The 15,198-nt window shown below is 36.5% G+C and overlaps 2 protein-coding genes across 2 annotated transcripts; one reads left to right on the top strand and one right to left on the bottom strand.

Moving 5' to 3' along the window:
* The first annotated feature begins 1,313 nt into the window (after positions 1–1,313).
* On the top strand, positions 1,314–3,591 carry LOC127797692 (uncharacterized). The gene is made up of 2 exons (XM_052330798.1): positions 1,314–1,528; positions 2,431–3,591. Exons 1-2 carry the CDS (start codon positions 1,388–1,390, stop codon positions 2,881–2,883), a joined length of 594 nt encoding a protein of 197 aa, XP_052186758.1. The 5' UTR covers positions 1,314–1,387; the 3' UTR covers positions 2,884–3,591.
* Positions 3,366–14,986, bottom strand: LOC127797694 (nuclear transport factor 2B-like). The gene is made up of 2 exons (XM_052330799.1): positions 14,542–14,986; positions 3,366–3,860 (listed from the first exon to the last, which is right to left on the bottom strand). The coding sequence occupies exons 1-2, from the start codon at positions 14,836–14,838 to the stop codon at positions 3,786–3,788; spliced, it is 372 nt and encodes a 123-aa protein (XP_052186759.1). The 5' UTR covers positions 14,839–14,986; the 3' UTR covers positions 3,366–3,785.
* Positions 14,987–15,198: the final 212 nt, after the last annotated feature.

Raw genomic sequence — 15,198 nt, 5'->3', positions numbered from 1 at the left:
ATAAAACCCATTAGATTTAGGATTTAGTTTATGACTAGGTTTTGGATTTTTATTAGTTTTGAAGTAGAATTAGGATTTAATTATTTTTTCCTATTTAAAGGCTTTTCCATTGTGAAAAAGAGAGAGAAGATTATGAATTGAATTTGAGAGATTTCTCTTTTCTATATTGTTCTTCAATGAACATAGCTTCGAACTTATCAAAGGAGTGATTTCTTTGTGGCGTTCAAATCCTGAACTTATCAAAGATCTGGACAAACTTTGTGGCATTCAACAACACAATTCTTGGTTCTTGTTTTCGCATATCAACGAGTCTAGATTTTAACATAATCTAGGTTCTTGGTTCGTGAATCAACGGGTCGAGAATTATTTGTCTTATATCCGATTTTGACTTTTCTGGGGTTCGTTTCAATCTTTTGTGGGTTCCTTTGGCTTCATTCCATCACGGGTTCACATCAATTGGTATTAGAGATCCAGAGCGCGTATCACAGATGGTGGAAGGAAGTTAAGCGAGCAATGACCCCGCGAGCTAGGGCATCATACGTCACCTGGGATCGATTCAAAGAACTTTTCGACGAGAAGTATTTTCCTCTAAGTTTGAGAGCAATGACCCCGAAAAAGTGAGGTGTTACAGTGGTTCTCTATGAGGACTTCCTTGTTGAGTTGTTTGGGAGAACTTTTCTAGGAGAATACTCCATCTCCAGGAGAACACATTTTCCAGAAGAAAGCCTTCTTTGGGAGAACTCTCTCTCGAACGACAAACTACAACAATAACAATAGAAATACTAATGCTCCCACAGACGTGGTGTAGTGGTAAAGCACCTAGAGTTTTATATGGAGTATCAGTGTTCGAATCAGTGTGATGACTTGCTGAAAGATTTAAGTCTCGCATGGACTGCATTGAATGTCTAGTTCTGGGTGTGTATAGATTGTGTCCGCATCCAGACTTATCCGGATGGTGCATCAAGGGGGAAGGTCACCTGCCCCTGAAGATTAGTCGAACAAATCTCACACTTCAGGTAAAAAAAAAAAAAACTGATTCTTTTTCCCAGTACTATTCTAGGGAACCCAGCGCAGAGGGTTTAGTTCAACCGTTAAACCAAGCTTAAAGGTAATAACAAATTTTTGATAATTTTTGTTATAAGATTAAACATTTTCTTAATTTAAAATAGCATGAAAAGTCGGTATTTTTATTTTATTTAAATTTGTTCGTAACTCGTCGCAAAATAAGCTAGTAAGCTTGGCGGCGCTGGGCGTTTTAGCATTTATCTGAATCAAATGGAACTATCGGTCGGTCAATATTGCATGATAATGATATTGTTGTTATTTTCCCAATCAAAATTGTTATTTCGGGATAGAAGTGGAATTGAAATTCTTAACTCAGGTGGCGATGGAGGTATCGAAGGAGAAGGTGGAGTTGGTGCAGCTAGCAATCCAGCGCCTAATGGAAGAGCAAAGAGCGAAGAAATCCAACGACGACGACGACGGTGACGGCCACCGCCTCCTCCTCCTCCGTCGATTGCTTTCTGAGGTAATTTCTCTCTCTGTATTTCTGTGTGGATGCTTTTGATCCTGCAGGCTCTCCAGTTGGGGCTTCCGTAGTCACGTTGTGTGCGCTGGAAAGCCTTGATCTCTCTCTTCTTAATTACGCCTATTTGCTGTATAATTGATGGAATTCCCCGGATTTCTTGATTTGTATTTTGAATTTTACCGTATTGAAAAGAACAAATATCCAAATATTTATTTATACATGTGCAGTCGTCAATCTCCTGTGTGCAGATCCGAATCGGTAACTAATTTAACAAACTTTTCTTTTCTTTTTTTATGAGAACTGGTTTAACAAATTAGTACGATTTATAGGCATATTCTGGCTAACAAAGCATGAAATACTGTGGGGGCATTATCAGCTTTTGAATAATGTTTTTTCTACTGCTTATTGGAATTGGAATCTGAATTCTCGATCTTGTTGCGTTTTGTTTGGATTACTGCAAATTTTTCCATCTCTGAACTACTCGCTTTAGCTGTATTGAAATACGTAATCAGAAAGCAAGGCTGAGTCATTTGTAGTTTGAATGCAACTTCTGCATATTGAATTGAAAAGGAAATGCTGTTCTACTTTTCTTCCTTCTTTCTTCTTTCTTCTTTCTTCTCCTCCTCCTGCATATTACCATCAGCATAAAAAACCACAATAACTACTAGGCTTTAGCCTCCAAAAGGATCCCAAACCAATGAATGATCCTTCATTGCCACCTAATCTTCCTTTTGAGCAGGCACTTACAGATCCACCGAGTACTTAATTATATATCAAAAGAAAGCATTTAAAGATGCTATATATATATATATATATATACATTAGTAAATTGAACTGGCCTTTTATTGTTGTGGAAGTAACACTGAAGTTTATATGCCCTTCATCATCTATTATATCAACAGTTGGAAACTTTAGAGGGGGACGGCAAAATCCAGCAACACAAAGCACCAGCGGATCAGGAGGACTCCCCCCATTCCCCTGCACTTGTTGGAGGTGGGACAGAGAGTAAGGCTGCTAATGATGAGAGTGGTGGAAACGAAGAGATAGCTAAAGAACTTGGGAAGATTAAGAGACAGAATTTTGTTACCCATTGCCTTCTTTCGGCAATGATTGCCCTTACTGTTGTGTGGCAGCTATCTGAGGTTTCTCTTGTTCTTAGACTTAAAGATGGACTGAATCACCCTTTCAAAAGCTTAGGTGGCATGCTAGCAGGTCTGCTAAAGCGCCCTATTAAAAATGCTCGGAATGGCGACAAAGAGACAGAGTCATCTGATAGGCAACAACAGTTCTCTCCTCTCAGAATTCCAGAGATGACCCAGTTGGATTTGCCCTTGGGTTTGGACAAAGAGGACTGAGATAATATTCCTGGATGTGTTTCAAATGTTGCAAATATGTACTTTGGGGGTTACGCTTACAATAATTCCAGCGTCTTGTTTGATTTGTTGTTCACGGTAAGCACCAATATAGGTGGTACTGGGGAAAGGAGTTTGGCAACAAGACAAATATTCCTTTTAAGTCTACTTTCAACAATAGCTTTTGCTTGAGTTAAGACTTCTTTGGCTGCCATGGTAGATCATGTCATGTCCAGGTATGCATCACCACCTCTTCTTTGATTGATTCAAGCATTTCCTCACATCTCTCGGGCTTTAACTACCAAGTCTGAGGACTTCTACATGGATCCACTTAACAGCAGGGTTCATAGAGAAAAAACCTTGTCCATATGTTGGGCACGCGTGATGGATCTACTCAAAAGGCATTTTCAACTTTTAAAACAAAGCAGAATAGCATTCAATGTTAACACTACCATGGAAAAACATTAAGGACGGGGGCTAGATAGTGCTAGAACAACAATGAACCCTTAAACGGTCACTTGAAATGCAATGAATTGACATTAGAGAGTTTATGCTGGGTGTTTATACCACGCATTTTCTTTGCACTCAAGGTAACATAACCCTGAAGCACCCAACATAAAGACAGTAATGAAAACTACGCAAATATGACAAGGAATCACTCATCAATTCATGCAATTACACAAAGAAAAAGAAAAAAAAAAAAAAAAAGAAGTTTCCCCCAATCATTGGATTGGATGATTCCACGCTATGAACTCTTGTGAGCATAACCAACCACAAATGAAATGATGAGCAGAATAATTTTAGAAGTCTATGACTGTTCTAACAGGCAAACCAAATTGGTTGCAAAACATTTGGCAGCATGTATTCACCATCATTTGTACTTTAAACCGTCTGCTCCACCATCTTCATGCATAATTCAATCGGAAAATGTCATTGAACACATAGAAGCTACCTTGGGGTGTTGGCATTAGATGGAACATCTGGAGAAAGAAGATTTTGGGTTAAATAATTATGTGTAGCAAAAATAATAAGTAAATGAAGCCAGCTTACAGTAATCTATAACATTCAGATTGATAAATAAGTTCATTTTTCTTTGTAATTAGATGAAACAATCATTTGGCAGGACCAGATATTAACACGCTAATCAAACTGCAATATTAGCCATTATGCCAGGCACTGATTGGACTAAGGCATTTCTATTTGTTCCTGTTCCTAAAATAGGCAAAGTAGCAAATGCAGGAAAGCAAAGTTATGTAAGAAAGGAGATTTATACGCATGTTCCTTGGTGTTTTGGCATTTTACTATAATGTGGAATTTGTAAAGATTATGGCTATTATATTCTCTAAAGAAAGCAAGAAGAAAGCAAGATATAGTGATTGCCAATGGTGCTGAAGGTTGCAAGGAAATAAAACCAGGATGACCAATTGACAAGGAGGGATACTGGTAATCATTCACATACAGGAGGTGCATCTTTTGTATCCATAATTTTGCTGGGAATTGCAAGTAAAGGCAATTGGGAGTGGTATCCTTATTCAACCAGGTTAAGAAACAAAAAGGAGAAACTTTAGCTCAACAAAACTATTATAGACAAAGCATTTCAATTTACAAACTAGAATCACATTCTGGGAGAATGAAACCGAACTAAGTTGTGAATGCTTTTGTAATTGACTCGATAATAAAGTGCAAGTACAATCACCACAAGAGGAGAATAAACGAAGAAAGGGAGAGAGAAGTGAAAAGCACTTAGATACCCTTCACTATTGCTGTTTTTCCTAACTTATTTGTTTGCTTATCTCTAGAGATTTTGATAAGATAATGCATAAATCTTAACTTTCTCATAAATGAACCCAAACCTTTAGCTTTTTTTTTCACCCAAACAGAAATAATGATTCATGATAATTTAAGTTTTCATTACTGTCACTATCCACATTTCCAGGCACCAGAAAGGTTATATCACAACTTCCATGGTGATGTCAGAGAATTTGTACTATGTATGCATATCATAAAACAGAGGCAGCAAACCCTGTAGAGGGAACGGAAAAAAAACATCACATTACTTAAAGATCCACAGAAAACTAAAAATCATTCACCAGACAAGTGAATCGAGAATAAAAAAAGTGAAATGAAATAGAATGAATGATCAACCCCGGGGATAGTTTTATTGTTTTTCTTGTGCCATAAGCACCAATGCAAGTAAAAAGAAGTGACAAGTCAAGCATGCCTCCAACTCCAACTAATGCAGGCAAGAATATAAGCATTCATATTAAGAATAGAAGTCACTGAAACCCACTTGACAACCAAAGTAGATGCAGAACTCCAGACCTCCCTCTCACAAAGGGACTAGAAAAAAGTAGTTCACTAACTCACTGCTCTCCCTACACATGTCAACTAACCCATCATCTTAAGGATGCTTTTGTAACACACTATCACAAGGACATTGCCATGATATGCACCCCAGATGAGAGTAACAAAAGAAACAGAAACATGCACTCCTAACAACTTTCCTATTCCAAGACTAAAAAGGCCTTAAGAGAAAACCTTGCACATATCCCTGGCCACACTAGCTACAGAGACAAAATTTAACTCTAGTACAGCTACGGACCTAGAAAAGATATATCGCTAAAAGCTCCTCATATAGCCTCATAAACTTGCAAAAGCACAAAGTGAACCTAAACTTAACCAAAGACAACATCCAGCCACAAGCCACTTCAACACAGGCCTCAGCATCTGCGATAAACCTCTAACAACCACTTTTCCAGAAGGCCTTATAGGAAAGGCCAGATTTCCTGATGCCAAAAACACTCCCTTGAAATAGGAGACAAATACGTATTGCAATTTTACTCAGCTGGATCTTAAGCTCACCCCCACAAGAAATCTCAATGGAAGTTCTTATGTTTGCTTTTCTTTTTTTTTTTCTTGGTAGAAGTTCTAATGCTTATTAGTCACAATGGAATAGAAGACTGTCACATGTCCATTATTACTCCCCTTAAGGAATCGGGTCAGTAGTACTTTTCAATTAGGCCATTAATACGCCTTAAAGGAGAAATTGGGACAGGTAAAAGTCAGTAACCAAAGGTCATTAATTATTATCCAACCATGAAAACAAAACACCTTATAATTATAATTAATAAGGCCAGATAGCGATAACAAGTGGGGAAGAAAGATGCAACAATGAGATGGAATTAATGACAATGGACTGGATACCCCTTTCCCATCCCCACATCCCATTTTTCCTCTCCATCCTCATCAGATAATCAACTACATACTCCATCCTCAACCCCATCAGGTAGTAGGTACCCCTTGGATCCTAGAAACCTGACCGATTGATATAAAAATTTTATAACTTTTAAAAAATAATTTATCCTTAAAAATTGCTTTGTATTTTCAACCAGGTTGTTCCCCACCAAATTAACATCCCAAATGTTCAATTATTACTAAAATTTTAAAAAATGAAATAATGCAAAAGAAATACATCAACTAAAAAAAGTAATTTTGAAGATTCATCATCAACTGCACCTTATCCTAACCAAGTTAGGATTGGTGGCACAGCATTCATAGTGTCAATTAACTTTTAAAAGTCACGTTAACAATATAAATCTATGCAAAAGAACAATGTGGTAAAATTTTACGTTAGATGTCTGATGCAGCCCTCTAGCACAAAAATTTAACACCATCTTCATATAGAAAATTTCATGAGATGGCAATGGATGAAGATAATTGATACGACTATGTTCCATCACATAGTTGATATTGTCACATGGAAACATGATAGAACTTTGAAAACTCAAAAGTAACAATAATTTTTTCCAAAAAAAAAAAAACATAGTGGGTAAAGTATTATAGGCTAAGATCTAAAAAAAAAAAATCTTTTATCTAGATAGAACAACAAAATTAGTTAAAATTATTTTTAAACAATAAAATGCTTTGAGTTGCATGTATGAAACGTTGCTTTTGAGGATGAGGATGGTCCATCATGGAATGAAGCTCCAGTAATTGGGGGAATCACAGAAATTATTTAAAATAGACAGTAAAATCATTTTAAAATTATGTAGGGACAAGTCAAGTATGAGCTTTGAGTTGCATGTATGAAATGTCGCTTTTTGAGGATGGGGATGGTTCATCATGGCATGAAACTCCAATAGCTGGGGGAATCACAAATGTGGTAGTGTAATATCATTTTAGGAAAAGGAAATACGGGTGGAAGCACAATGAACCACACTTGGACACTCTCTTATGTGAGAGACTAAGGTAACTTGGAAATGCTGGTGGCTGTACAATGAACCACACTTGGACACACCCTTATGTAAGAGATCAAGATCAGTTGGAAATGTGGGTGGCTGCACAATCAACCACACTTGGACACTCTTATGTGAGAGATCAAGATAAGTTGGAAATGTCAGTGACTGCACAATGAACCACAATTTAACGCTCTCTTATGTGAAAGATTGAGGTAAGGCCCTCTAAAGGAGAAAGATTTTGGCTTTGGTAAACACAACTCTTTAACCTTAAAGCATGGAAGAAGTGTCTAGAGTAACCATTTGGTTTTAATAAGTTACGAAGACCTCTTGGTGGGGTCCATGTCCTCACAGCATCTATACAAGGAGACTTCAGATCCATGCATCAAAAGAGAAATTGGTAAGTGACCACATGACCTACAAAATAATTGAAAAAAGAGTTTCCTCAACTAAGCCAAGGAGGTGCCATAAAACATCCTCCACAGCACTACTGGTAGAGATTTTCAAAGCAAAGTGCTTAAATGGAGAGTTCCATGAGCAAGATCAAGGAAACACCTCAAAATAGTGAGCATGCAAGATAACTGTAGATAGTTATACAGTCCCGGACAAGATGAGCTGCAAAGGAATGGTAAGCACCCTTATGATAAATGGTTATGGTCATAGTTGCCAAGAACATAATACATTCTAGGTTGTGGTATGGAACAAGTACGAGGTACATTAGTATAATAATTGCAGTATGGAGAGGTTAGGCTAAATTGGTCCATTATTTCAGGTTGTGGTACATTTTATAGTTGTATCCAAGTTGAAATTAGGCAGATTCATATTTTGCTATTATAGGAGTTGGTTTGTTTTGTTTTGTTTTGAATTCTTTTCTATGTTCTTGTACAACTTATGGAATGTTCCTATGCAAAAGAAACATAATTGTCAAAGGCACGCTTGGACTCAAGGCACAGCCCTATGTTCCACAGCATGGATATGAGTCAGGGAGCCCTTAAAAAGGCAACGCAAAGGCGCATGAAGCACGCACTTCATGCACCTTTTCTGTAAAGACCTTAAACCTCTTAATGTTTTTTTTCTTTTTTTGGGACATCATAAATCTTTTGCTCGATTTGTCATTGCATAGTTAGTTTCTTGTTGATATCAGTGCATATACTTGTAGATTGGTAAAAGGCATGGTTGTTAGTGGCCGTTGGAGCTCTAATACACCAGCAGTCATATGCAAATGAGTCTCGCATGCCAACATACAGGTGGCGCATGTGGACACGTGAGATTCTCCACTGGCCACCTGCTTTTTTCTCAGGGTCGCTAGAGGCTGTAGAGCATCCTATGGAGACCTATTTTGTATTCGCTGTTGGTTTGTGGTGTTTTACATAAGATTTTTCTGTGTGGTGCTACAGTGAGCATCAGACTGCTATTTTGCTTTCTGTTTCAATTCTCTCCCATTTTTTTTGTTTTTTTAAGTTTCAACTAATTTATATATAAGTATTGAATAGAAAACATGAATTCAATTTCTCTTCTTTTTTTTTTCATTTTCATTTCAACTAATTTCTTTTCTGTTCTCTTTATGTTTCCCTGTTTCTTTTTACAACAACAACAATAACATATCCAGCCTTTATCCCACTATGTGGGGTGGGCTACATGAATTATAGAATTCCATGTATTTTTGTCTTTTGTCATATCTTCATTTAGACCCATACATTTCATATTAAACTTTAATATCTCTCACAAAGTCTTCTTAGGTCTGCCTTTATCTCTTTATGACTAATTGTTCCATTTCATCAATTCTCCTCACTGGAGCATCTGTTGGTCTTCTTCTCACATGACCAAACCATCTCTCGCACATCTTCTCCTCGATTGGCACTACTCCTACCTTATTACGAATAACCTCATTTCTAATTTTATCTTTCCTTGTGTGGCCGCACATCCATCTTAGCATCCTCATCTCCGCTACTATATATAATACTATATATAATTGTCTTAAGTTAATGAGTCATACCATGAAACTCTGGGAGAGAGTAATAGAGCAGAGGCTCAAAAAGGAAACAAAGGTGTCAAAAAATCAGTTTGGTTTCATGCCTGGTAGGTCAACAATGGAAGCTATATATTTACTGAGACGTCTAATGGAAAGGTATCGAGATCATCAGAAGGACCTACATATGGTGTTTATAGATCTAGAAAAGGCCTATGATAGGGTCCCTAGAGAAGTATTATGGAAGATTTTAGAGAAGAAAGGAGTCAAAATAGCCTATATACAAGCCCTTAAGGACATGTATCATGGTGTAGAGACAAGGATCAGAACATGCGGAGGGGATACTAAACCATTTACAACTACAATAGGACTGCATCAAGGTCCTGCACTAAGTCCATACTTATTTGCCTTAGTAATTGATGAACTCACTAAAGATATTCAGACAGATGTGCCATGGTGTATGCTATTTGCAGACGACATAGTGTTGGTGGATGAAACAAAAGAATGAGTGAACGCTAAGCTTGAGTTGTGGAGAAACAATTTAGAATCTAAGGGATTTAAATTAAGTAAAAAGAAAACAGAATATATGGAATGCAAATTTAATAAAAATGCAAGAGTGGATGATGTTATAAAAAAATTAGAAGACCAAATCTTACAAAGAAAAGACCATTTTCGATATTTGGGATCAGTGATTCAAAAAGATGGAGAAATCCACGAGGATGTCGCACATAGAATTAAGGCAGGTTGGCTAAAATGGAGAAATGCATCGGGAGTGTTATGTGATGGTAAATTCCCATTAAAATTGAAAGAAAAATTTTATAGGACAGCTATAAGACCAGTCTTGTTGTATGGCTCAGAATGTTGGGCAGTCAAATACCAGCATGAACAAAAGACGAGTGTAGCGGAGATGAGGATGTTAAGATGGATGTGCGGACATACAAGAAAGGATAAAATTAGAAATGAAGTTATTCGTAATAAGGTAGGAGTAGTGCCAATCGAGGAAAAGATGAGAGAGACTAGACTAAGATGGTTTGGTCATGTGAGAAGGAGACTAAGAGACGCTCCTGTGAGGAGAGTTGATGAAATGGAAGAATTAGTCACAAAAAGAGGTAGAGGTAGACCCAAGAAGACTTTGCGAGAGACATTAAAATTTGATATGAAATATATGGATCTAAATGAGGATATGACAAAAGACAGAAATACATGGAAGTCTAGAATTCATGTAGCCGACCCCACATAGTGGAATAAAGGCTGGATATGTTGTTATTGTTGTTGTTGTTTATATCTTTAATATTTATGCCCCTTAAGTGCTTGAAGCCTATGCTTCGCCTTGCACCTTGTGCCTAGGCTCCAAGCGGTCAAGCACCTCTTGTTGAGCTCCAATGCTCCTTGCTTTGACAACTATGAAACAAAGTAAGTCTAAATATAATTCAAAATGCAATAAAATATACAAGAAAGTGATGTGGGCAAGTTTTCTTTTCTCTAATTTTCTTGAATATTATTGTTACTTTAAGTTTCTTCCCTAGTGTATAATTGTTTCAACTAAACTCATGCACTACTTGGAATCCCCATTCTTGGGGATCTAGATCATGTTCCTTGTGATCTAAGGACACAAAAGAACCACAGTTAGAAACATATGATATGGATCACGGTTCCCGGGGGTAGGAAGGAATCCGGTAACTATGGTCATGGTAGATACCATATGCATTACCTTGCTTAATTGCAGCTCAATTTTCAAAACAAGATAAGAGTTCTTTGTGCTACCTCACATACTAGTACCTGGAATCACACAAGAAGCATAATCTAAATAGGTAGAGAGTATGAAGAATTATGCACCATCATCCACCTAACAAGGCAGGCACAAGGAAAAACACATGAAGCAGTAGAGGGACGTGTTAACATGAAGATCAAAGTCGTGCCCTCTCAGAGAGACATGATGCATGCCACAACTTTTAATAAGAATGATGAATCAACAGATATAATTTTTATGCATGCATATTGGATTATGTATTGATATGTTATTGTGTCCTTGTCAAGTGCCATCCTTATATTTCAAATGGATCATGCTGGCATGCTCACATCAACTTGTACTAATGCCCAATCTTCAATGTTGCTTGGACTTTTAGTCCAAGCATCTTGTATTAGATATAGATCTACTTGTTGACTCCATCAAATTCCTATGGCCAAGGACAACACAAGGATGTAGCTAATTTTATGTTTTTGAAATAACCTTCCATTTATTTAAAGCAAAACTTTTTACAAACTAGCATATAACTTAGAAAACTCCTCTATTTTTGTGCAAGTATAAATTACACTTCACCTCTATATGATTTTGCATGGGAATTGAATTCCACCACAAAAACCCATGATCCTTGAAACAAGTGTGCAAAATAAACCACTCGTAACATAATCGATAGAAAAACAATGACACATAACCCATTTTTTACTTGCACAAAAAACAGATTAAACTATAGAGGGGTAACCTTTCAACGTTTGACCTGCATCATATTTTTGTCTTTCTTTTTATTTTTGACAAAACACATGGGTATGTACAAGCTAATCCTAATATATTTATTGATAATGTGTAACTAGAATTAGGGCACATATCTTTTTTTTTTTTTTTTTTTTTTTTTTTGGTCTTTGTAATCTAGAATTGGAATACATATCTCAAGTGCACGAAACAGGCGTTCGCTTTGAAGAGTAATGGTAACTTAACATGTATTATGTGCCTATATCCATCCTTCTTACCTTGTTCATATATAGACAAAGGACATATACCAATTGTTGCATTTAATAGAGGAAAAAGCACCCAAAAGTTTATGTGATATCATCCTTTTGTACGCAATAGAAAATATCTAGGCATGCAGTAGGAGTTTCAATAGATTCACCATATCAAAATAGAAAAAGATAACCAAAGCATCACAAGCTAGGCATGTTGGAAATGAAAAGAAAGACATACTTAATGGTCTATTCCAAAAATTAAATTTTGAGAAATACAAACCACAAAAAGGGATATTGAAAAGAAATATATGGTTCTTAATTGAATGGCTTTTTATAGTGGATTCTCCTTGAAAAAAGGAACGGAGAATATCAGTTGACTATGGCAATTTTTAAACTTCCAAAGGTTAGAACAGAAACACTGAGCTGAATGCCTAAATGAACAGAAAGAACAGTATATGTATAAGTTGACAAATGTCAAACGCTTTTCTCTTCTTTTCTATCCAGAGGTCAAAGACTTTAATGATAAATGCACATGCCAAGCATTTCAGAAAAGTTTGAATTTCTGAAAGTTGAACAATTTGAATGGGACTGATATGCTGAAAGTGCTAAAATCCACACTATTGAAAAATTAATTTAAATGAAAACATTAATATATACATCACATATTGAAAGGAATAAATGTAAGGACCAATTAGTACATAATATTTATGAGTAAAAACATCCATTAACAGGTGCAAGCCACTATTCATTTCGTAAATTTTAGAATCAAGAAAAGGTACAACTCTCCTTGTCACAATATCGTTACTGTTTAGCGGAGAGATGAGTTTGGTATGTAAAGCTTTGTTAAAATTTTCAATTCCAAAAATATTCACTCTTTAATAAGTTAATAACTATTTAAGGATACAACAACAAACAAGATACTAAGCCTTTATCCCACTATGTGGGATAGGCTACATGAACTCTAGATTCCATTCATTTCTATCTATGGCCTTATCTTCTATAAGGATGAATATATAAAATTATTTTAGTAATGCATTTATCCAAACAATTCCTTTTTTTCCATACACTCTTGGTTCTCAACATTAAGTAATTAACTATACCAAAGAATTTATCCATGTTGGGTTTTTTCCCTTCTTTTGATTAGGAGAGCAGTGGGTTATGAAGCAAAATGGTACGTAGTGAAACAAAGCAAAAGGTAACAGAAAGTGTAAAATTTGTTATTCTCCACTTGTTTGGAAAGAATAAAACATGAAGGAGCGTAATTTAACTTACTTTGAATAAATAATGGAAGAAACAAAGCAGTAGAATAATAAAAACAAAGTGATCAGTATACCATTTACTTTCAACACAAAATACAAGCTACAAAATATGTTTAGTCTTTTTGCATTAGATGGGAACAATCCAAAATTTGGAAGAGGTTTGGATTTATTGTATATATATATGCATATTGTTTTGAATACTTATGCAAAATATCTCATGCAAAATTATAAAAAATTAATAATATAATTTTTTAGATTAAGGATGATACCGGACTTCTTGAAAATAATAAAGGTAAAATAGTAAAAAAAAAATAAAAATATTTATCAATGTGCATCCTTTCTCTTTCCTACAACCTAAATTGGGGTATGGAAGGGAAAGGGAGGGTATCACGCCCTCCCCCCTGCACTCTCCTCCCAAGCCTTTACAAAACTCTCTCCCAAACATGGGAGAGAGCCTCCCCTTCCCAACCTCCATCCAAACAAGAGGCAATCTTTATAACATTCAATTAATAAAAAATAAAAACTACACGGTTTTATTCAATTATAATATACAATGAAGGAATCAGGTGCATTGCATTTGCATTCCACCCTAATATTCATAGAATGTGACCAAAAAGATGCAGAAGATATCCTTTAGAAAGGCATAATATAGCATGCCAAAATAAGAGAGGAGATAAGGGGAAAAAAATGAAAAGTTAGACTAAAAGAAAAAGCAGACTAGCAGATCAAACAGAAAATATCATGGTATCCTTTAGACAGAATCAGGAGGTAGCCATACCCATGGATGATAAATGGCAAGTTGAAAGTAGCAGATCTATTGGAGAAAGCATCAAGAAGTGAAGTTTAAGCACCACACATCCAAATAAACTACATCAATCACTAAAAAAAAAAAAAATCTATAACAATTCCACAGTTTCACAATTGATACTCGAGATCCTAATAGCACCACATCCAATAGTCCTAATTAGCATTAAATGAAAATGAGATGTAAGTGAACCTCCAAATCATCAAAACCGATGCAATACTACACAGAAATTGTTCTAAAATCCGTAGAACTCAAATCAGACCTAGAAATTTAACCAAGGAACACCCGATCTTCAAAGAAATTTCACCGATCAAAACAACAGAGGTACAGTAAGAAGAATGCAAGCATGAAAAAGCGCACCCACATGCACATAGGCAACAGAAAAAAAAAATATGACAAACAACTTCCATTATTTGGACTCGAACTGACTAGAGCAAGAGAATATCCCATCCAAATAGGATCCAGGTAAAGATTTTCGGAAACTAATCACAAAACGTTAAAATCATCAAGGCGTACAAGCAGCATACAGAGCAGAGTCCTCAAACCAATCAAAGCCAAATCGATTCCTCAAAGATCAATCAATCTTTAAAAAAAAAAAAAATCACCGATCGAAGCAACAGAACGCTGGTACGAACACGCACGTACAAAGCAAGATGCGAAACATATAATTACCTGGCTGAACTTGAGGGCATGCTGTTCACCAGAGACTTGCAGGTTGCCGCTGACGAAGACAAGCATTCCGCCGGCAGGGCCAGACGGCTGGCAATCTACGGTGGTGATGCTGTGCTGGCACTGCTGGAAAGGAAGGCTGGTGAGCTTGGCAACAATATTTTGGGCCCCTTGGATCTTCTGGCCCTCGAAGGTTAACATGGACGAGTCCTGGTAGAGGTTCGCCAGTCCGGCTCGACTGGCGTCGAAGGTGGTGTAGTAGTGCTCGACGAACGCCTTTGCCAATGCGTCTGCGTCCATCGCCGTGGGGTTCCTCTGTGCCGCCTTTGGTTCTGTTTCGCTTGGGACTCACGCAGACACGAACGGAGAAGATAGGGCAGACACAACTTGAGCGAAGGCAGTAGGGCTAGGGTTTTATACCATGCCCATTGGCCCTTCCGCTCCGGTCTATAAGTTCATGAGAGCGTGTTTAAAAGTATGAATAACATCATGAATCTTAGAATTTTTATATTGTATAATAAATTAATTATTATATTTTAATTTATTTTGATGTAATTATTAAATTTTTAATTTTGTTATAATTTAATTTTGTTGTTATCAAATTACAACGATTGAATTTGTACGTGAGGAAAGCTCGATAAACAGTTGACAAGGCCAAGT

This window comes from Diospyros lotus, chromosome 3, assembly GCF_014633365.1.
Source record: "Diospyros lotus cultivar Yz01 chromosome 3, ASM1463336v1, whole genome shotgun sequence".
Classification (NCBI taxonomy): domain Eukaryota; kingdom Viridiplantae; phylum Streptophyta; class Magnoliopsida; order Ericales; family Ebenaceae; genus Diospyros; species Diospyros lotus.
The sequence above is the reverse complement of the archived record's forward strand: the minus strand, read 5'-3'. Positions and strand labels throughout refer to the sequence as shown.

Excerpts from the sequence above, each read along its gene's own strand:
- LOC127797692 (XM_052330798.1), top strand. The coding sequence starts at position 1,388 with ATGGAGGTATCGAAGGAGAAGGTGGAGTTGGTGCAGCTAGCAATCCAG. Across the intron at positions 1,529-2,430 it reads TCCGTCGATTGCTTTCTGAG|TTGGAAACTTTAGAGGGGGA; the intron begins GTAATTTCTCTC and ends TTATATCAACAG.
- LOC127797694 (XM_052330799.1), bottom strand. The coding sequence starts at position 14,838 with ATGGACGCAGACGCATTGGCAAAGGCGTTCGTCGAGCACTACTACACC. Across the intron at positions 3,861-14,541 it reads ATGCCCTCAAGTTCAGCCAG|ATGTTCCATCTAATGCCAAC; the intron begins GTAATTATATGT and ends TTCTTTCTCCAG.